Genomic DNA, 23,993 nt, shown 5'->3' on the forward strand with positions numbered 1-23,993 from the left:
TAATTAACAATTAAGTTCTTTGGTCCCTAGGATGTAAAATAAGATCTTCACACAACTTCATCAGCAGAAAGTTATGAACCTTGAAAAGTGGTACAAATAGATCTCATTTAGCTGGTAATTCTGAACTAGATCCAGTGCAGCTCCCTCTGCATTAGCATCAGCTGAAAGCTACTTCTGCAGTGGTCCTAGCTTGACCTAGCATTACCTTGACAACACCTTGCCTAAATGTTCAGAAATATTTCTGGATATCTAGGAACTGTCATGGCTAATATGGACTGACTACTTAAAAACATAAAAACCACAACTGAATTAGAGCTGCTGGCAATGCTTTATTACTTAGAGCTCCCAACCTGCTAAATTGTGATTGCTTCCATTTAGAACATGTTGCCTCTGGAAACTCAAAGTAATTAAAGGCAAGCTGAAATATAATAATACAGAGAGAGGAAAAAAGATCTGCAGTAGTATAACTATCTTCTGAAAGGAAGAACACTACACAAAACCTGCACTGCAGGTAATACACGTTTCTTTGAGCTAGGTCTTGAATAAACATAATGAGCCACGATCAAAGCAGGACTGACAGTGGATTAGGTAAACTTTCCCACTGATTCTGTTACAGGAAAATGTTCTTGCTCAAATATCTACAGGACAGTGCTTTTATACTATTGGAAGGTAATATCTTCAAATTTTACCATCTGAATATTTAAGCATCTCTCTAGCAACAACAGTTAGTAAAAAACAGTACCTCCTCCTCAGTAGCTCTTTGTCAGGAGCAGTATTAAAAATTCAGCGATAAGTTCTTTTTTTTCCTAAATTGCTGTGGTTTATTGTATTACATGGATTTTATGTAATTCTCTTGCCTCTTCACAAGCTCTACCATGCAGGCAAGGATTATTAAGATAGGACTCTTCCAAGGACAGTATGAAGCCAGTCTTAAGTAATAGCATCTAGATATAGTTTTTTGTCTGGAGAGAAGATTTTCTATCAATCTGCAATTTATGCATGTAGATAAGGCATGAGTTTTTGACTTATTCAAAAAACTGTAAGTAACCAATATAACTCCAACAAATTTTCTTCAGGCCAAATTTATGATATATCACATTTGTAAGAGCAACATATTGTGATACAAGTTAGATAGTTCGAAGTATTCTACAACTGGAAAATCTCTGGAGAAAAATAATGCAGTAAGAAAATGTTGCTCTATTAAAATTAATTTATTTCTGTAGTTATGATTATTTCAGAATTACAGGTACTTAAAATATATAATTTGAAAAATTTCCTGTTATGCTATACTATGCATGAAACTGCCTGTGTAATCCTTAAGATATGGCTAAAAAAGGTGATTAACATAATACGGGTAAAACAAATGCCTGTTTATGCACATAGTCTGCAGCTCATTGAATTACATTCCAAAATATTATTTGCCTGAGCCTATTTAGAGAAAATAAACAAAACTCTCATTGAGCTCAAGACTGAACAAATGTCACCTATGTGAACATATTATTTCACTTGAAGCTTTAATCAGCATGTGTTTAATTCCTTCAGAAGGTGCTTATCACAATGAAAATAATAATAGAAATAGTTTCTTGAACAGCATGAAAACCAGGTCATACACAGGCTGTCCTATCTAAACAACAAGAGCTGTATTAATAAAAAGAAAGGTCATCAAAGAAGATTTTTCTAACCTTCATATTGGCATTTATTTAACAATAATAATTCCTAGTTGTCCCTTATTCATTAAGTTCTGCTGATATTTCTATCATAATCTGTATTTGCATGTATATGATTTTCTTCTGATATGGTATCATATGCAACATTTTGTTTTCAGAGTAAACCACTGCTTTTCTCACAGAAAAAAACCAGGACATTTTAAGACATGAGAATTATATTTCTACATAGATCAAATACTTGTGTAGCAGAAGTGAGATTGTAAATACTTGAAGAAAATATTAGCGAGGGAAATGTGGTACACATTGGTATTTTGTGAAGAGCTCAAAGATAAAAAACCTAACAACTTTCTTTGAAAATAATTGTGAACTACTTTGATACTCATAAAAGTCTTTGATCCCAAACTAATATCTTCTCTGACTTTTTTCATACAGGAGAAAACCAATATAATGGAATGGCAGTAGATTCCTCTCATCTGTGGTTCAGCTCCTCAATGCCAGTAATATTATGGATTGCTATAATTATTTGTATGTTCAACTTCTAGCCAAAACACAAAACTGTTGTCTATAAACCATGAGAAAAAGAAAATATGTCAGATTTTGTGACTGAGAAATACATTGAAATACAAAATGCCACAATTTTCCTTGCCCTCTGAAAAGAGAACATGTATGATATATAGTTGTGTAATAGCATACCTCCATCAATGCATTCTGGGGTGAAAGAAATATCATCAAGAGCAAATTCTGTGGGTTGACTCCACCCCACTTCAGCTTCAAAGGCAACTCTGAAAAGGCTGTTACTGGAGAGAACTACACTTCCATACATCCATTTGTTTTCTTCATTTCTACTAGAAGACCACATAAGGATGTCCATTCCATGTTCTTCAACTGTGTAGACCTATTGATGACAGAAATCAATCAGCATTAAGGAACAGGAGTGCAGCTTGGGAGGGTAGCACAGCCCAAGTGCAGCAGTGCACCTCCCTGTTTGGGCATTACTGACCCTCCTTGATATGGTTCAGATCCACCTCATATTGGTGATGACCAAGTTTTACCGAATAGTTTTGCTAATGCTAGTTCAGCTTCAAACATAAAGCTACTGTGAAAAGAAAAAAAAAAAAAAAAAAAACAACTAACCCATTCACTAATTGCAAAATCTACGAAGAATCTCAGCCTGACATACAGAAGATAATGAGTAAAGACTTAACCCCAAATTCATTTAGAAATTGAAGAAAGACTGAGTAGGATGTTGAGCTATCATTTAATCTCTAAATGGTGACCTCCTTATGGTCAGACTGAGTGAAGATTTTAGAGGTATGAATAAAAGACTCAGCAACTAGGGATTTAAGCCTGTCATCTGGTACTAGCAATTTATAGTATGGAGTTTGAGACAGTCACAGAAAGTTATTTTAAACATATTTAGCAAAGATATTAATAAAAGTACATAAATATTTAAATACTGAAAGCAATAAGTATAGCAATGAATGAAGTCCCAATTAACCAACAACTAGCGAATTTATGCCAAGAACATGAAAGTGGAAAATGCAGAGGTATTTGCTTTTCCCACTCAGGTGTTATAAAATCCTTATACAATCTGACCAGTTAAAAAAATGAAAAAGAACTGGAGAAAAGAAAGTAAGCATATTCTCACCATTCCAGATGATAACTATTTCTTTAAGGGCCTGAATATTATTATCAATATCCATCCTCTTCTCATCACTTTCAGAAACATAGTTTTCTTAAACTGATTTTCCAGTGACATTTAGGTTCATGATGCCAACTGAATGCCGCAGTTTAATAAGGGAACAGAAACCCTAAGGCCCAAGAAAGTTATGAACTTGAACCCATGCTAATTATCTGTATAATTCAGTAAGTTTGATTCTCCCAGTCCACCTGGTGGGACAAATAAGCTAAAAACCCAAATGGGACCCTAAATCCCACATAATTTGTAGAACTTGGTGTATTGATTAAAATATCTATGATGCCTGAAAACTCTTGCAGTTATTTTAATTTTGGAGTAAGGGAGCAAGAAAGATTACTGACATAGAGTAACTCAAATCAGGACCAAATTTTGTCAAGCTTGATCTTTGGTTACAGGACTGTGTAACAGCAATATCTTGTCACTGTCCTCCTAAAAGCACACCTCTTGCAGGGCTAAAAAGACAGGTGTTGAGAAGAAATAGATGGTTCAACCCATAAAATAAAATTAAAAACTGTGTGTAACAGTTTTTCACGTTACTGGGCTCTGGGGTCTTTATAAGTTGAAATTTGATTAGAGAAACCCTTCATGGGAGGTTAGGACAATGTTAAACTCCTGTGTGTGTCTCTGGAACCATTTACTATTTCACCAACACAGCAGGATTCCTGACAATCTTGATGATTTGGAAAATATGACAACCTTGATGATCAGGAATTTTACAGCATATAACAATGTTGGCATGGCTTTAGCTATAAGCAGTGATATTTACTTTTGGAAGGTAAATATTGAGGTAATATCCCTTTCAGTATATCTCATTGTTGAGATATACTGCTGCACAAATAGCTATTGGGGAAGTGGGAAGAATCCAAAATATTTGAAGACAATACTAGCATCTTTCTTACAGGATACTTAAAGATTGTCCCATTGTTTAAAGCCAGATTTTTTTTCCAATTCTTTTGGTCAGGTTAGTAGAGAATTTTCTCATACTAAAAGTTTCAAGGCACAATAATTGTTTGAACAGGTCTGTCTATGTACAGAGAGATTTATTGTGTCCCTACAAAGTCTGGTCTCAGGTGCAGCAAGGACCCATTCTGTGCACATTCAGATCCACCCTGCAGCTCAAGCTCAGTACCAAAAATAAACCAGTCAGGAATCCTGCTGTGTGTTCACTGGCCAGTGGGTCTGGAATGGCAGCAGGTCAAACTGGGTCCTAAATGTGACATTTTGATGACATCAGCTCCTGCTCACATGGATGCAAAGTCATCTTACATGCCTTGTCTTTCCTTCCTTTGAGATTTAACTTACATTTACCATAGAGTAAGGGTATGCAGATATGTATTTACTAATGGATTAATTAACATGTTATGGCAATTTCTATAACTCTGTCCTCAATTAGACTAAAGTTTAAACCTGGTGTATAACAATCACATAGGTAATTGAGGAAACTGATATCATTTAGTGTAAATCTCTAAACTGGTACATTGGAAATCTTAGTTGAGCTGAGAACAGTTCTGTTTCATTTGTCATGTACCTTCCTGGGGTAATACTTCAATTTCCCTACTTGCCAAAGTACTCCTGAATACCTGAGTTCTCCAAACCTTTTTCTATCCACAACTATGCCAGGAAAGGGTTTGTGTTCTTAAATGCCTCCTAAAAAAAGTTAGATGAAATTTCTAAAAGAATAACACATAACTGAAAATGCATGCTAAGTCAAATGAGATTAAAGGAGTGTTCAGAAAAATGGAAAGCCCAAGGACTCTGTTCCTCTAGCAGGGGATACAGGTCTTATTTTCTCTGAGGTTGTGCCCAGTGAAAGTGAAGAAACATAATAATATCTTCCCTCCTGGGGCTACCCATGCCACTCAGTGTTTGAGCATCTTCTGGATCAGGAAGTACATCAAGTGTATACAAGACTTTTGCTGGCCTGTGTAAACACATGCAGCACATGAAAGGAAGGGCACAACTCTGTGGTGCTTAATACCTCCAGCACCACCTTCCTGCACAGCACCCTATCTAAAGTGTACAAGCTAGCCTGGTGGTGAAAACAAGATGTGCAGGAGAAAAAAGCTGGCAAGATGAATCCCACTGTATGGTATGTAAGGGAAGAAAAGCAACCCCCAAACAAAAACCAACCAAATAAAAAAAAATCCCAAAAAAACCAAAACCACAAAACCCTCAAAACAACCAAACAACATGTTGCAGCAAAATCCCATTGAACAACTCCGTATTTATAAGTCTGAGAAGATTGTTCTGCAGCCTAATACTGATCTAGCTGATCTGCAGAGAACAACATTCTTTAGAAAATCCTATTTACCACCTTAAAGTCATGACTTAGTTCTAATTCTCCACAGAATATCCTGTGTGTTAAAAACTTCTGAATTATTTTTCAGCTTCTATTTCATTTTGAGAATATGGAAAGTACTTTTTAAGGTCATAAAATATAAACTATTTTCTACTTGTTAATCAGCAGTTACATCTCATGGCTATCCTGTACCCTCACCCTGACTTTACAATATGATTTATAATCTTGCCTGAATCTAGCAGTTGGAATGCTGAAAGGTACTACATTCCACCTGAATTGCCTAATAAATAAGAAACCAATGCAGGTCTGAAGGGTGCATAATAAGAGATGTATTCTCCCACCACTGACAGCTTAGAGTCTTTAATTGCCAGCTGAGGAAACAGGAAAATCTTGAAAAAGAGAACCTGTATTTTCACTTCATTAAGCACCAGAGACTTGTGTCAGCTGAGGAAAATTTCCATTGACTCCAGTGAATAATGATGCTAGGTTTTCTGATCTACATCTTTAAGATCATGCTTTTGAACTCTCCATGTTCCTCAGCAGTCATCATCACATGTCTTCCTTGGATTGAAGTCTAACCAGAAACAGACTGAAATTGTTTCTAAGTCCACAAATCAGATTACAAAATTGTATCATTTTTCATTGTCCCAATAGAGAAGCACTTAAAAAATTACTTACCTCTTTTCTCTTTATTCCTCTAAACCTCTGTCTGAAGTAATAAAAGCTTTGCCTAAACATTAGTTTAAAGTAATACAATATTTAGGTTTTTGAGTAAAAGTGACCTGTATCATACCAAAATTTATTATAAATTGTTCTTGTACTATCAACAAATACGAAGGCAGAAAACTGATATATTAGCTATACCATCACATCAGGCATTAATTTCAGTTTTAATTCTCCACTGTATGAGTATGGCAGACTCCTAAGGTAAATGGGCAGAGAAGCATAATAAACACTGAGTGTTTTCAGTCTAACTGACAGATCATCAATAGAATTTCCATTGGGAAGAAACAGATGTGAAAACCACATTCATTTTTTGCTGAAACTGCTCTCCTACACTATTAAATTCAACAAAGTAGTCATAAGAATGCAAAGAGAAATGTGAGGTTTTTTAAATTTACATTTGCAGCATAATGCAGCAACATTTGTTTGTATTAAGAAACAATTTTGTCCAGAAGATATTGATTGATATATTAGACCAGGCTTGTATTTAGTGCTGGGTAACTCCCCTTTCAAAGACTCTTACCAAATGCTTCTAAGGAAAGCTAGTGGGTTTGTTCTTAATCACTACAAAGCAATTTTCTTCTCCTGGTGATTAATGATGGATTGAAGTCCTGAAGCAGGAGTATTCAGATTCTTTTAAATAGCATCCATTCTATGTTAATGCAAGAGTTGCTGTAAACATTGTGTCTTTTCTAAAAATAATAATAATAGCCCAGACTTTTGGTTTCCTTATGAACAAATTACAGAGTTTATGACAATGGAAATGTGCAATTGAAATGTGCATAGTGAATACAGAACAGAAGCATTTCAAGTTCCTTTTCTCTTTTCCTCAGTGACTAGTTCCTTTTCTGAGTAAGAATAGGATTGTTCCTGTAACTTTCCACTATTTTGTGTGGTTCTACCACATCTATTTCCTATACCATTACAATGTTCATTTTAATCTTTCTTTTACTGATTCCTTGTATGCCATTTTAATCACACATCTTAGTATGTCCTATATCTGCAGTGATTTTTTTTTAATTCACATTCGACCAGATAGCTGTCTTTCAGATAAGAACTATATCAGCACATTATTCAAACTTCCTATTACAGTTTTACTTCTTTCACCTCCAGTGCAAGCTGAAAAAAAAAATCTTCACAGAGCTGTTGTTTCAGAAGTTTTGGGCTGTTGATTTTATTGCTTTTCTTTTTTGTTCTTTTTAGGCTTTTTCCTTTTTCACTTGAATGGGTACAGTTAATTTATATTCTTGATTTAATAACAGCAACAGTTGATACTGAATAGCTTATTAGTTTGATAGAATAGAGCAAAATGTCCACAGAGGTAAATTGATTCTGTGATGAGGTGATATGGCTTGCTGAGTGCCTCAATCTGCTGTGAATATGTTTCTATGTAAGAGTACATGTAGCAAAACCATAAACAGGGAACTTTATTTGCATGTGGGAATAAGACAATTCTTTATGAAATTGAGGCAATTAGAGGAAATTAAACTAGTCTTCTTAAAAAGAAAAAGTCCAATTAAAAAGCAGGCTCTGGCTGTCTGCCTGCTAACTCACACATAGGCCACACACATCTACTCATTCACAAATGCTAAGTGTTCTGTGATGCTTGAAAACATTCAAAAGCTTCTTCAAGGGATCTCATAATCAATCTTACATGCTGTAAGGTCCAGGATACTTGAATTTAAACAGATAGTTAACCACAGATAATCTCACAGTGTTTCAGCTATCAACAGGTCAAAAAATGAATTTATGTTTGCTTTTTACTGCTGTTTATACAAATTTCATGAAATACAGCTTTTTTTATCAATAAGTAAATTTACAGCAATACTCAGAGTAATAAGTTAGGTGCTAGAGATAAGATTTATATGCAAATCCCCTCCTGAAAAAAAATAACTAAAATAAAAAAAAAAAAAAGAAAAAAAGGTGGAATGAAGGATAACAATATCCTTGAGCTGGATGTAAGGAGAAGATAGTTTAGGAAAGTTTACCCGTGGCACAAATTGCCCCTAGAGGCTGAGTAGTCTCCTTTCATGGACATTTTCAAGACTGGGTAAATTCCTGAGCCACCCAGCATCATCTTGTAGCTGACTCTGCTTGGAGCAGGGGCTTTGGTGAGAGACCACCTGAGGCCCTTCCAGCCTAATTGCACTACAATCCCATGGAACAGTGCTATGGTTATATTTTCCAGTGGAGAAAACTGTGGTAAAAACTTCCTGACTTAATTCAATGTCCAAGACTAGAAAAATATTCTTGTTCACTTTTAACATAGACTAACGTATATTCTGTACTGACTAAAAAAATTAAAATTACCTGTATTTTCAAAATTTAACGAACCCCACAGACAGGAGTCTTTCTCAGGTCTCTTAAAAAGGATCTGTGCAGCATATTTATACAGTGAGTCAGATGAAGTGAGCTGTTTGCCAAGGGGTCACATCCCTGCTTGGACTGTTACTGGATTACTTAACTATGAAAAGTGTTGTACTTGTTTAGGATGCTTGGGGAACAGCAAGATGGCAGTTTCATGAAAACTTGGGCTATAATTGTTAATATAGTTATATACATTATTTTCAATTGTTTTTAAAAATACCTTTCACACACAGTTGCATTAATATTTTTAAAACATATAATTTTAACCACTAAACATTAGAAATTGCCTCTATTTTATGTTAGAGGGAATTCTGCAGAGAACTGTGCTGTTACTGGGTGGGTTTTAGTATGCTAGTCAAATGTACAGTGTTAATTCTTACACATGTAGTGAAAGGACTTCAAGTGGAATGAAAACTAAAGCAGAACTGTGACTTGATCTTGTCAGGAGATTTGTGTAATGGCAGTAAGTTGTGATGAAGTTTTGTTAATATAAATTCCTGAGATTTTGCTAATCCTAGACACAAAAATGCAAATAGTACTAAAGCAAGTATTATTATGCCATAATATAGTAGAAGGACTTTTACCTTTAAGACTCCTGTTTGCCTAGAGGGAAACATCCAGAACCAGAAGCGAACTCTGCAGACCCCAAGACTGGGTGGGAAGAATTTGGTGGTAGTTATCCTTGCTCTGTTTCCTTCCTTCTGGGCAGATGAGTTGACATACAAAAATCTCTGTCCTTTACCTTAAAAAAAAAAAAAAAGATAAACAAACATGTAGAGCTTTTCAATACTATTTTATGCTTTGCTTTAGTTTATAAGCATTTTTATAAACTCAGATGCTACTCATTTTTTTTCTTTTTGCCACATACATTTATACCATACCATACTTGTATGGCAATCTTCCTTGCTAATGCTTTGTGTGTTTCACAGAATTTCAGAATAGCTTGGGTTGGAAGGGCCCTTAAAAATCATCTAGTTCCAACCCCATGCCATGGGCAGGGATGCCACCCCTGCATCAGGCTTCTCAGAACACATCCAGGCTAGCCTTGAACACTTCTAAGGATGGGGCATCCACAGCTTCCACACAAATTTTTTCCAGTGTCTCACTGCCTTCTGAGTAAAGAATTTCTTTCTAATTTCCTAATTTCTAATCTAAGTCTCTCCTCTTTCAGTATAAAAAAATGTTACTTGTCCTAGATGTCCCTTGTGCTAAACAGAATAATAGAATAACCTGGCTTGGAAGACATGCACAAGGATCATCAAAGTCCAGCTCCTGGCCCTGTAGAGGACACCCCAAGCGTCACACCATGTGCCTGAGAGCATTGTCCAAATGCGTCTTGAGCTCTGTCAGATTTGGCGCTGTGACTTCCTGGGGGAGCTGTTCCAGTGCCCAATCACACTCTTGGTGAAGAATCTTTTCCTAATATCCAACCTAAACCTGATGGACTGATGGATATTTCTAAGTATTACAGGCTGTTGGCAATTCTGACAAGCAGTTCCTCTGTAGCTAATGTGAATATATCTTGCCTGGGTAATTTAAAAGTAAATTATAAATCTGGATAATTTGGTAAACACTTTGCTCTAATTTTGTTTTCCTTTTGCTTATTAACTGTGTTTTTCTTACAATTCCTGGGTAATTTCACAGAAACAAAGAACTAATTAAATGAGAGAAACTGAAATAGAAAAACACACAAAATCTCCTTAAAAAGCCAGGGGCTAGTTGTTGTTTTCTTATCGCATTGCATCAAAGTAACAGCAAGGAAGCAAGTCAAACTACTTATTTGCAAGAAACAGCTTGCCTGCAACAGCTGCAGCAGTTTCTACCTCTACCTTGTCTGTTCTGTCCCTTTCCAAGAGGAATGTAAATTCCAGATTTACAGCCTGCGACATAAAGTGGTAGGAATGTCTGCAGAAGCTGTGATTTGTGGTAGATAAGCAGTTCCCTCATGATCAGGTGAGCAGTTCTTGCAGCAGGTGCAGAATAAAGAAAAAGGGAGGATAAACAAGTTGGACAGAAGTTGGCTACAGCTACCCATGATAAGGTGTCTCTATTGATTTTGAAAAGATAAAATAAAATAAAAAAGAGTCAAAACCTGGAGATGATGCTGCTCACAAACCCAAGAGAAAAACTGTAAAAATATTGATACTTCTGAATTGGGTATTAACTATACCTTGCTGATTAGATGGAAATTAAGATAGGGATTCTAACTATCAAGGCTTCTGAAAACAAAGTTAACTACTTCTCAAATAGAGATTGGTACATTTGTGATGGAAATTAATGTCCCACCCAGATATATTGTATAATATAAAGAATATTTATTTAAATATGCATGTAATATTTATTATTTAAATATTTATTTAATATTTATGTAATACAATATATAATTATGCACATTACATTACACAGATTACTATAATTGACTATCAATTTATTTCATTCTCCTGACAATCAGCAGGCATCATGGTAGCAGTTTGTCAGAAATATCTTGGGAAGAGCTTCTATAATAACATTTCTAGCAAGCAACGTCAGGGAGGTAAGTTAAATCAAGGCAGGAGCCTCAGGCATTTCACACACAGCCCCACACTTTGCTCCTCATCCTGCACATGGTTGCATCTTTTTATAAAATTCATTAGGGTGGGATCACACATCAGGAAATTAGATTATTTAAAATATTGACAAGGAGAAGAGTATTACTATAGCCAGTTTGATTTCATCAGAGAATTCATCTTTTAATGTCAGAAGCTGACATTATGTATCTGAAATTTGTTATTGGAGTTGAATAGAAAGGAATAGTATCATTTCAGTTGGATGAGACCTAAAATGATTATCTAGTCCAGCTGGCTTATCAGTTCAGAGCTGCCCAAGATAAAGCATTTTGTTAAGGGCATTGTCCAAAAGCCTCCAAAACACTGAAAGGCTGGGGGCACTCAACACCTCTAGGAAGCCTGTTCCAGTGTTTGGCCTCCCCACTGGTAAAGAAATGCTTCCTTATGTCCAGTCTGAGCCTTTCTTGGCACAGCTTTGAACCATTCCCCTGTATAAACTGATCACACTGAGATGTGCTGCTATCTTGGCACTGATCTACATTTTTTGTAGGTTTTATTTAAAATTCTGTGAATATTTAGTTTTCCCAGAAGTGATGTAGTACATATGGCAATACCTGGCGTGTGGTCAGTATGAGGATGTGTTTGCCCTGTGACAGCACTTTTGCTAATATTCCAGTCAAAATCATCAGTAGTGTCTTGTGTTAATCCACATACAGTTGTCCACTTCTGATCTTGTGTTTCAAAGTTACAGCTTCCAGGAATACTTGTGTAGTAACCTGAAAATACAGCAAAAAGTCAATTATCATCTCAGTTCTACATAAAGGTGCTACAGTGTGTACACTAAAAATGGAAATGAAAAGGACTCTGTATGGTTAACACTGTGATTCCCTGAATTTCATACAGGGACATAAATAATATGTGATAGTTAATGAGGAAACGAAAAACTCATTCTTCCCTTTAAGAGCAGGTATCAACTTTATTACAGATGAATGCCCATGACAAACCAATGACTTCACCAAATTTAGTTCTTATCCAAGGCAAATGGAAAGAATGATTTCTAGACAATTAGCCAAAACTCTACTGCCCTTGCACAGTGGCATTTTTCATAAGCATATGTTGGCCTTGTGAATATTATGTCTGATGGCAGCTTTATGATGAGGGATATGTTCTAGTGATTAGGATACTCTGACTAAATTCTGGAGGTCTGAGTTAAACTGCTCTCTTCTAACTCTGCTGCTTCAGGTTACTTTGGAAAAGTAATTAATCAACAAAATGATTTAAATGGTGTGGTACAGATTAATCAAATAGCACCACAATCTCTTCTGTTGGTTCCAAAACGTATTTTCCTTAGTTATAAAGCAGAGACAGCTACACAATTGCTGAGTGTGACTGTGAACACCTGTGAGGAGACTTCAGAAAAATGTTACAAAATATTCAACATCACAATCAGCCATGCATTTTAGATACAGGTCTGACTGTGATTGATCAGAATGGGTTGGAGGATTTAGACTATGTTTCTTTATCTAGAAATATTCTGCAATATTCAAATACAACTATTTATGTATCATTGTCTGTGTATAAAGGATATAGATAAAAATGATAGATTTAATTTCCTCCTTTTAATCTGTTTTGTTTTCTTCCTGTTTTCTATTTTGATGCTAAAAGAAAAACTGAGACATTCTTTATGAAAATATCATTATCATAAAACTGCTTATGACCAAGGTCTGCACACACCCTGTAACCCTGTGGACTTTTGTTCTCTGTAAAAAAAAGTGTCACCTTAGTTAAATGCATAAGACAAATATCTTAAAAGATGTATAATTTTGATCCAATATAGGTTATTCACTAGATCAAAATCCTGTATGCTAGGGGGAGAATTTGCACTGTAATGTAGTTACTGTACTGCAAGGACTGAAGTGTCTCTCTTAAGCACAGATCTGTGTTGGCAGTGTATTACAAACATCATGTAAGCCTAATAAAAGCCTAACTCCAACAATAACCTCACACACAGGAAGAACAAAGGGAACCCATTATTTAAAAAAAGAAAGTACATTTTCTTGTGTATCTCTAACAAAATCAAAGTCCAAATCCATTTAGGATTTACACTAGTCATAATAGAATACCTGACCATTTTTTACCCTAATATATTAGCAGTGCATTCAGAAGGCAATTATCAATAAATATTTATGAACAGTACTTACTGGGTTGACAAAGTCATGTGACCCATCTGCACCTGCTGGCTGGTTTTTTAAGGGTAAGCATACACCCTATTTAGAAGCCAGTAGAAGAAAATTGCTCCATTTATTGGAAAAATTGCTTTTATTTCAATAATTCAAGCACTCCTCTAGTTGGTTCATCAACACTGAGGTTTGCTATTAATCAAATCTGTCTGTATAGTTGGCTGCAATTCATGAAAATTGAAACTGCTTTCATGTGTGGTTTTTTCACCTCAGTACTTCCAGTAGCATACTGAAAAAGAATCAAAATTTTGCGAGATTGCCTGACTGGACTGAATGAAACATAGAGTTAGTAATTACCATGAGTTTATTAAAAAAAAAAGTCCACCAGCCTACATGGATGCAGTTCATTTTGTACAGGTTCTGTTGTAAATCCTGCATACAGGAATTGCTGCTGAGTAGATTATGGCCCATTTACTTCTTTGAAATTACACTTGTATAAAACTATAACAGAATGTGAAATAAGCTCAGACCTTGATCTCAGTGCAAAGGAGAAAACTGCAGACAAATGTGGCCACAACCACTTGTGATGGGACAGGTTAGGCTATGAAGAGATTTCTCTGTGCCTGTTATACTTTCTTTTCTGATTAAACAACTCCTGTTGTCTTTTCATTTAAAAAATCAGGTTTCCATATCTAGGAGGCATTATGTGCCCTTTAATGTTGTTTATTCCCATAAGATATATGCTCAGGGAAAAAGTGTGTTTATCTAAATATAAGGCATCATTTGTTGGGACTAAAATAGAGCAGACAGGGAAATATTATACCTGGGGCTTATCTGAGTATTCTGAATGCCAGATTGCTGTATCTCTGCATTACACTTCAGTAGAGACAGCAAGACTAAAGACTGATTAAAACATTTTGATGTATCTACAGCCTTTCCATCAACAATAAAAAGATATTTCAGTCTATTTTTTTGAAGTGAATATCAACAATTATTTCTTTCCTCCCTTGGAAAAGCTTTTGCTCAGTATAGCAAAGACTGAATTGCTTTACTGTGATTCAAGATAATTTATAGCCTGAAATGTTCCAATCTATTCTCTGACTAAGAAAAGAATCTTTCCAGAAAACACAGGACAACACCCTCGCCCAATGAAGCTACTATATTCTCTAAAAATATTTCGAGAATAAATCAAGTGTCTCCATAGTTTTCTGAATATGTTTACCGAACAGTTCACTTTGGACAGTAATTCAATTTAGTGTGTATCTTAGATCTGGAAAATGTTACAAGGGTGAGTTTACAGAGTATTTTGCTGCACTTACTTTTCCTAACTCCTGAAAAAGTACTAAAGCTTTATACAAGAGATACAGATTAACTGCTTAAAATCTATCTTGGAGTCTACTTCTAAAAACCTAGTATTTTTAAGTTATCATTGAATGTAAATTCATTTCCATGGATTTGATTCACAAAGTTCATTTCACACAAAGTACTACAAGAGGTAGAGATCATAAATAGTGATGGTATTTTCAGCTTTTATATTTCAGAACTGCTATTTAATTTTATGAAAGGGAGAAGCTCCAAGTTAAATCTTCTATAGTGAGATATAGACTCCTAGAATGTCCTATAGTGAGATATAGACATCTTAGCATCCTTTTTAGCAAGTATGTAAGTCTGTATCCTGGTAAAAACATTATAATATGCATCATCCAACAAAGGGTCATTACTTTTGTAATCCTGTTCACTCAAGCATGTAGCAACCCTATACAAGAATAAAGGCCCTTGATTTTCAAAGGATCACAAAGTATTGCCTTATTTCAGTGAAATACTTTTACTTCCAAAAAGGATGAACATTGAATTGATGTGAGGATTCATTTAATCTATCTAGCAAGTTTACTTTTGAGCATACCTGCATTATGGCAGAATTTGACCCTCCAGTTCAAAGATTAACATTTAGACTGATTACTGAGCTGCATATATGGACTACTTAATCTTCCTACTCCAAATATCCAGTCCAAACTGTAATTGTAAATAAACAAATATATGGAGCAGGAACAAAGGCACAATGCTTTACTGCTTCTGAGTTTCAGGCCTGAATTGGAAAGCCCATTAACTTGATCCAGATTTTCAAACGGAGCTGTGTCCTCCCATCTCAATCAGCCTCAGCAAAGAACCGCTTCAGACAAATTGTGTCTTAGTATTCGTTAGGACTTAGGCAAAGATAAACAGACTCAGTTCTTTTCCAACTGTTCTGTAATAGAGAAATGACAGTAAAATATTTTCATAGCTCTGAGGTAGAAGCAAGAACAATGAAACTGTACTCACACTACTCAGATCACAAAGGCAAAATTCATTTGACGGGAAAGTCAAGTTTATTTTTAAGTATTCACCTTTTTATGGCAGAATCATGCCTAAATGTTATTGTGCATAAGTTTTGCTCGCTTAGCTTTTCCATTCAACATTGATATTTTCTTTCAACATCTTTTTACATTAATAAACAAACTTACTTTTTTTTTTTCTCAGAGTTCATTTTTATTGTAACTCATTGATTTAATCCTCAAGTATGTTTTTAATCCCTAAGCTGGTTTTGGCCTTGGTGTCAGGAGTTTTTTTGAGTATTTCATCTTTGGTTCTAGTTAGTTATACTTTTGCAGCTAAATCATTCTTGAATACTTTTGCAGCAAATATCTCTAAGGATGTGAAAATATCAGCCCTTTTGACTGGGGACAAGTCAACCTGCTTGTGATCATCTTCTAAGTGAATCATCTTTATGAACTCACCTTAACTATGCTACAGAATTTAAAGCTATAATTTTAATTGAAGATTAGATTAACATACAGAGATACTTACTGCAGTCAGCTTCATCTGATAGGTCTTCACAGTCTGGTTTATAGTCACAGATGAACTGAGACTCTATGCACTTATTCCCACACACAAAATCAGTGAGAGCAGGGCATTCCCTGGGATTCTCTCCAACTGAAACCAACAAGACATTTAAATCAATATTGCAATTAAATCAAAGGATGCTCTTTCTAATTTTTTAACTATTATACATCATGGCTTCAGGGTTTTACTGCTTCCAACAGATGTTATTTGGTCTCACTCTTTTAATGTTGCATTATATATTTCTAGACTACTGCATTTGCCTTGCTCAAAGCTTCAAAATTAGGATGTTTTTGCTTGAAGAAAATTCAATTCAGCATCAACATAACTGTTTCCCTCGTATATTTGTTGTGGACATTCTATAAAAAAAGGTTTCTGTGAGCTGTTGAAAAGTAGACAGGGAAAAGGCTTTATTCTGCTCATAATGATATTTTTTTGAAAATAACATTTTAAACTGAGAAAAATTACCATTATACACATTTGCCTAATAAATAAACCTTTAGAGCCTTTATAAGACATTTACCCTTTTTTTGGTAGAGTTTAGGCAAACTGTTGCTCTGATTGTGTAAAGTGCTGAGAAATTTCTCTTAGGGTATGTAATATACAAATCTGTTTTACAAAAATTCGTGCTCATCTCGGAAGGTGAGTGAAAATCATCTCATAAAATTAGTGTAACTTAGTAGCTTACACATAAAACATTGGGTTCAAATCCAGAGTACTGAGAATCAGCCATCCCTAGACTCTAAGCCTAAAAATGAACTTACCTAAATTATTTTTTAGTTCAGTGCACTGTATGCATAATTTCAGCCAACAGTAATTGAAACAGTTCTGATAACCCTAAATGCAATACTTCTGATAACCTTAGATTGCCTTTCAGTCTATAGCTTCAAGTTCTGCAAAAAGACATTTAGGAGAATTTGTTTTGACTGTATTCATTGTAATGTGTTTCATTTTTTCCTTCAAACGTGACTAAAATGTGACATATTGTTAAACACAGTCTGATCAGAACACCATGATATTTGCCTTTGTGCAAGCCCATATTTCCAGAGGAGTAGTTGTTGTTGTCCAGGTATTAATCTCCTCAAATTGTGGTACTTACTGAATTTTACAGACTGAGGAACTGCATTCTCATTGAAGCAGAACAGGAGAAGAGAACTAAACTTTTAGTTTAGTTTCAACATATACTCAAAGTAATACTAAACAGAGTGACAATACAACAATAAAATGCAATCCATACATTTTAAGTGGATAGTACAAAAAAGAAGAAAAAAAATCACTGTTAACGTCGGTTACTTGCAGAACCTCAATGCCTAAATTTTCAGCTTTGAAATACAGAAGCCCATGTGCACTGACACAGCAAAAAACATCTTTCCAAATTGATATCTGTCTCGTTATTTTGTCTTTTAGTTTTTCACTGTCAGTTTGATCTGATTACTCACCACAAACAATATATCATGAATGCCTTAAATAAATGAAAATCTATTGCTGTTTTTTATAGACAATGCATGTAGCAGAGAGCCATCAGCAGAGGAGCAGACTCCTGAGAAAAAAACTGACTGAGGCATTTCTGATGGTTAAAGCAGTTTTCACCCCTCTCCAAAATGATGTGATAAAACCTGATTGAAGGTACCACCAAGAATTCATTACTGTGGCTCATCCTAAATTCTGGAACGACGCATAATAGTTGAGGTTGGCAGAGACCTCTGAAGACCTCTCTAATCCAACCCACTGCTTCAGCAACCTCTAGTACAGCAGGTTGGGAGGGACCATGCGCAGTTGGGTTTTGGATAATGTCATTAGATGGAGCCTCAACAACCTCTTTGGACAACCACTTGTGCTGGGTGATCCTCACAGTAAAGTGGTTTATTGTGTTCACATGAAATTTCTTGGTTTTTGAATTTGTACCCATTGCCTTCTATCAGTAGGCACTTTTGAGAAGAGTCTAGAATCCTTCTCTCCACTCCCTCCTCTGCACTGGAAATGATGCACTGGAAAATTAAACTACTTCCTTAAGTCATTCAATGGCTTAATTAATGACAGAAATTAGGTAATTGCAGATCCATTAGCATACAGTGATTTTCACTTCATATGAAAGCGTTCCATTATCACCATACAGGGGAGTGACTTTTGAAAATCCATGGCTTTGTGACTGATCATATCGCACATTACCTAGGTTATGTGATGTTATGTTACTCTATCATTTATATTTAGCACTCAATCACAGTTGTTTGTTTGTTATTTTTAAAGCAAGCAACTGTATAATACTTCAAACATACCATAAACCAGCATTTAATAATGTTATCCTAAAATAAAATGTGTGATGCCAACAGAGACATAATGAAAATTTTTGTCTCAACAGGTGTGAATGTCATGAACACAAATTTACATATCTATGAATTTCATCCTTTTGGAGTAAGACCTTTTTTATATGTCATTTCTAGGGATATCAGGTTACATTTAAGATAATGATGGTTTTTCTGCTACAGTCATTGGCAGAGAGTAATATAATCCCTCTTTAAATCAACATGCTGGCATTAGCATTGCACAGTGTAACCAAATATAAAAATAAATACCTCTACTCAGAATTATGGCATAAAAAATCAACTTTCCATAGTACACTCATTCTGGCCAAAACTCCTACACCAGCTAGGAATTAAATCAAAATAAGAAATATAGCACAATTTGACCATAAAATGCAACTTCAGTGTCAGCAAACCCAAAGCCAAAGACACGTTCACACGGAAGCCATAGCTTAGAAGTTTCAGTTTTTACAAGATATTCTTCAAATATAATATAAGAAAAATCAATTTTATCAGAAAAAAATACACTGAAGAACATATGGGAAAATATGCTAGAAACTACTTTGAACAAAGAAAAAGAGAGACATTTAAAATATTATCTTGCCTATTTTTGCCCTCAAAATTACAAGGTTGCCAAAATCTGAGTTTGTGTCTATCAGTACTGAATTTGGAGAACAGTAACCTAACATCACTCCAGAGAGATTTAGTATAAAGCAAAACAATGTCTCCTAATGAACAGCTTTATTTTTAAGCTGGTTTTGGTTTTGGTTTTGGTTTTGGTTTTTTAATGAGAACAGAAGCTCCAACTAAATTTACTGATTTACAGTCCTCTTGGACATTTCTTGGACTGATTATTTTTGTTTTGCATTATGTTTTGGTAATCTCCAGTTGCTCAGTCCAAAAATCTGTGGGATCTGAATACTATATAAGATATGTTGCTGGTCAAAAGACCACAGTCCATTCCTTTCCCAGAAAAAAATCCATTATAGGCAGCAAAAAAATCACCCCAAACCAAAATAAAATAATATAGAATACAACACACAAGCACAGATAAGAATTGAATAGCTTGTGGTAACAACCAACCTTTTATAGCAGCATAGAAATAACTATATTAACAAGAATCAATGGAGTAATTAAAACAGCTATTTTCTCATAGGTCAAAGTTATCTGGGAGCAGCACATACACCCTTGTAAATCACTTTTTTCCCTTACATTGAATACCTGGTGATTAAAAAAACAAACAAACAAAAAAAGCCAAAACCAAACAACAACAAAACCAATCTATTTCTATGGTATGGAAAAATTAAAAAGTTTTATCATGCCCATTTATTTGGCTTTCCCCTCAGAATTTCAGCCTTTCCAAAAAGCCAGGACACCACAAGAAACTAACACAAGACATATTTTAGATGTTGCTGACATGACTGCATGTTATGCAGATTTGCATAACATGACTGCATGTTATGCAAATCCCTTCACCAAATGAAATGGCAGTACTTGAAAAGGAAAAAGCATATCCAGGATATCACTTTTCAGTTAAGTGCAATTTTGTATTGATGCAGCAAAGAGGCACATAATCTTCTAAGTAGTTTTTAAGAGGCCAATAGAGCTATCTTGGCTTCTGGATCACTAAACCCTACAAAATAAGCATATTAATGGTGGTTGCCACAGTACTTGCATTTACATACACTTGCTCTCCTTTCTACATATTTTGTTCTGGGCAGTGCAATTCTCAGAATACCAGCAGAGATCTTCCCTAGTAAGGATACCTGTGTGTGTTTGTATGCACGTAGAAAGCACACAAGTGCACATCATGCATACCACAAATAAATTGTCACTTTTGTGGATACAGCACAAGCTTGCAGCTGTCTTTATTTTATACCTATTTCCAGTATATGTTATCTGTGGAAGACTAACCCATATAATAGACACAGGATTTATAGACATGACAAGATTCATTTGGAGATAGCTGATAAATAAAGTATTATTAACTGAGACTTTTTTTTCCCAATTACCAGGAAAGGCCTGACTAGGAAAGAGCTCACAAAACCATTCTTTCCTTTAAGTTTGCAACTAGAGGACAGCAACAGGTCAGTGACTACTTCCCTGACTCTCTGAGCACAAGAGCTTACTTGTACCAATGTTTTGTAAGATGTAAACATTCCTGTGATATCCATTTCATCTAAAATCACAGAAAGAACCAGACAGGTCGAATATCAGTCCTATAGGCTGTAGATCTTTATTGTTTGAAACAAAATGGATAAGGCCAAAAATATTAAAGTTTAATAGATAGCACTAAATATCATAGATTTGGTGACACAGAGTAAATGTTTAAAAGACTTAACATGAAAGAAGTGATTGATCACACAGGAAAAGATGCTCTAGCATTACAGCACTAAAGACATAGGTTGTAGGAGGTTGTGTTTGGCCAGTGCTTTGTGCTTTTGAAAGGCATAGGGTGAATTCCAAATTATTATGGTTCCTAAAGGTAGCAGTGAATAAGACCTTGAGCTGTTTTGGAAAGCAGGGTCTACCTCAAGTTCAAGCGCACTGAGCTGCTGTTTAGCAAGAGCCTCACTTCTGCTCTCCAAGAGAAACACATGCACTCACTCAGCAGTGCAACACCACCATGTCAACAGTATGAAATGAAACATAACATACAATGTATACTCAATTGAAATTGGTCTTTTCTCCCACTATTTGTCTTTTTAGAAGTTATGGTCCTTCCTGAGTAGAAATGCTTTAATATTTAAGTTGAAAATTCACCTCTTTTTGTTGTTTAAATTGCATTGTTTAGTGGGAGGACTTAAACCACTTCTCTCCCCTCTTTCACAACACTTGAGATATAGGAATAATCAAACACCTTGTTGAAAATACTATTCAATTAAAGGAAATTTAATATGCCAATTTCACCCTTTAAAATGGGATTTATGTAATAGACAGTCCCAGAAGGTTTCATTACTCAAGTGTAGTTTGAGATTCAGAAATTATGAAATGCAATTTTCATCAAGTTTTTTCATTTGCTTGCCTCAATTGCTCAATACCCTTCATGCATGATTTTTTATAGAATATTAGAATTGTATTAGCAAACTTATCAATAATGCTTCTCTCCATGGATGACCCTGTAAATCTATTGCAGGGTCAGAAAAAAAATCAGGAAAACCAGATGCAGATGTTTCTGCTCAAGCAAGCTATGTGTAATTTCGAATAAGATTCTTTTATAATTTTAAAAACCATAGAGAAATCTCCTCATGGAACAGATCACTCAAAAGGCCAGATTTAATTCAAAGATATGCTTTGACTGCAAAGACTCTGACCTGTAGACACAAAATTCGGCCAAAGGACTTCCCAAAGCTGTTCAAAGCAAGCAGTACTGTGCCTAAGGCCCCTGATAACCTGGAAGAATAAAAAATATATTCACAGTTCTGGAAATGCAGAACTGCCTCTGGCGCAAGCAATACAAAAGATAAGAAAATTCTCTTTAACTTCTAGTGCTGATATCATGGAGTATATAAATCCACAGGAGACAAGGACAGAAGCTTTTATATTGGATAAAGAATGAAAGACCAGCTTTGGTATACAGTGTATCAGCAGGATAAGGATCTGATACTCGTGATACTCTTATATAGGGATCTACCATACTTTGCTTAATACCAAAGGACACACGAGGGAGAAGCATTGAGGACTGAGCAATGAGAGTCTGGTTGTTCTAGGCTTTATCTCTTTGGAATTTGCAAGTGGTAAAAGAAAGGGAGAAGTAGAAATAAGGCAAAAAATCATGAGATGCTTTTGGAGAAAATCCTATTTCCCAGTAATTATGAACATGTTCAATGAGATAAAAGTATCTCCTGAAACAATCTGAGATCTCTACTTCTTGGTCCTTTTCCTCCTCCCTGTCTGTTTCTGTCTCCCTCTATCCTAATTCCAGTGTAGAGTTACATTGCATCTCAGAAAGTTCAGATGAATAGATTATTTTTAGAGCTTTTCAATCATATCTATGCTGAAAGTGACTGTCAAACTATTGTTTCTACTGTGATGTAGAATCAAGCAAAATTACTCAATCACAGCACTCTCCAGTTATCACAGATATCCTAGAAGCATTTGATATGAATATTTATTTTTTAACATGCACTTGTCCTAATGTTGTCCACAGCGGTGGTTGTGATAGATCAATGGAGTAGAGCACATAGTGCAAGGTGCAATTATCTGCAAAAAGGAGACTCTTCCTCAGCTGAGTGCTCTCTCTGTCTCTGCAGCATTGCCCTTAGATGTGAAATTCATCTTGGGTGTCATCTTGCATGGAGGTTCATGATGGGTTACATGCAGTTTGGCTGCACTGGAAGGGTGCCTACTTTCTAGAGTCATTTTACATGAAAATGAACTCAGCCTGAGACAGGGGTCATTCTTTTAGTACCACCTTTACAGACAAAGATTGTATATTAAAAAAAAAAAAAAAGGTAGAAAGCCCATTCACCTCAACCCTATATATTTTAGTAGCCAAAAAATTCCTTCTATTTTGGCCCGTTTGAAATAGATGGAGTCAAAAAATCTACCACTGGATATGAAGAGTAAGCAATATGTGAAGTAAATGTGAAAATGATGGGATTTTAATTTTAGGCTGAAAGTCCTAGTTTACAGCCATGTGCTAGGAAACCAAATTATCTTCGGAGTCAGCAACTCTTCTTCAAAAGTTTCCCATAAGATAAACAGAAAACTAAAATGCCACTGAGGTCTCTACTTGAAAAATGAGGTAAAAGTTATTTATTGTTTCTCGTATTCAAAATCTGTGGCATTACTTATACATCTCTGAGAGATACAAAAAGGAGGTGAACAAACCTTTTGGTTAAGCTCATGCATTTTTACATAAGCACCAACAGAAATCCTGGTTTACAGATATATGAATGACTTCTGAGGAATGCAGTAAAACCAAGACAATTCTGTGGTTTTCAAGCTGGTGCCATATGTCCCTTTTTTCCATATTAATTTTTTTTTTCAAAGAAGGTTGTCAAATGTAAATCTTTCCCCAAATCTAGACTGTAAAAATTAATTTTGTAAAAATTGATTTATATTTTTCAAACATTTCTAGAAAGTCTTAATATTCAATGCAGTTCAAGCATTTTTGCATAACAGGACTTGTGCAGGAATTCATGCAGGAATTCCTGTCTTTCCCCAGTGTAACTGGCAGCCCTGGCAAGCTGGGTTGAGGGAATTTCCTCCACATCTCTCCTTAGCATGCTGCCTTCCTCACTGAGTCCTTCCTACAAGGTCATACAGAAGGGAATCCTCTGAAAGGCATCTGTGGCTGATCTTCACATTGCCAAAAGGGAGATATTTTTCT

General features: G+C 35.4%; 1 protein-coding gene across 1 annotated transcript in view; it reads right to left on the bottom strand.

The window, feature by feature from the left end:
- MALRD1 (MAM and LDL receptor class A domain containing 1) overlaps window positions 1–23,993 on the bottom strand; it is a 229,868-nt gene that overhangs the window by 62,403 nt on the left and 143,472 nt on the right. The window contains exons 29-32 of the mRNA XM_030944073.1: window positions 16,326–16,451; window positions 11,916–12,077; window positions 9,340–9,497; window positions 2,361–2,562 (exon numbers count right to left, since the gene is read on the bottom strand). Of these exons, the coding sequence (XP_030799933.1) occupies window positions 2,361–2,562; window positions 9,340–9,497; window positions 11,916–12,077; window positions 16,326–16,451 (648 nt within the window). The remainder of the gene's footprint in view (window positions 1–2,360; window positions 2,563–9,339; window positions 9,498–11,915; window positions 12,078–16,325; window positions 16,452–23,993) is intronic.

This window comes from Camarhynchus parvulus, chromosome 2 (assembly GCF_901933205.1).
Source record: "Camarhynchus parvulus chromosome 2, STF_HiC, whole genome shotgun sequence".
NCBI classification, from domain to species: domain Eukaryota; kingdom Metazoa; phylum Chordata; class Aves; order Passeriformes; family Thraupidae; genus Camarhynchus; species Camarhynchus parvulus.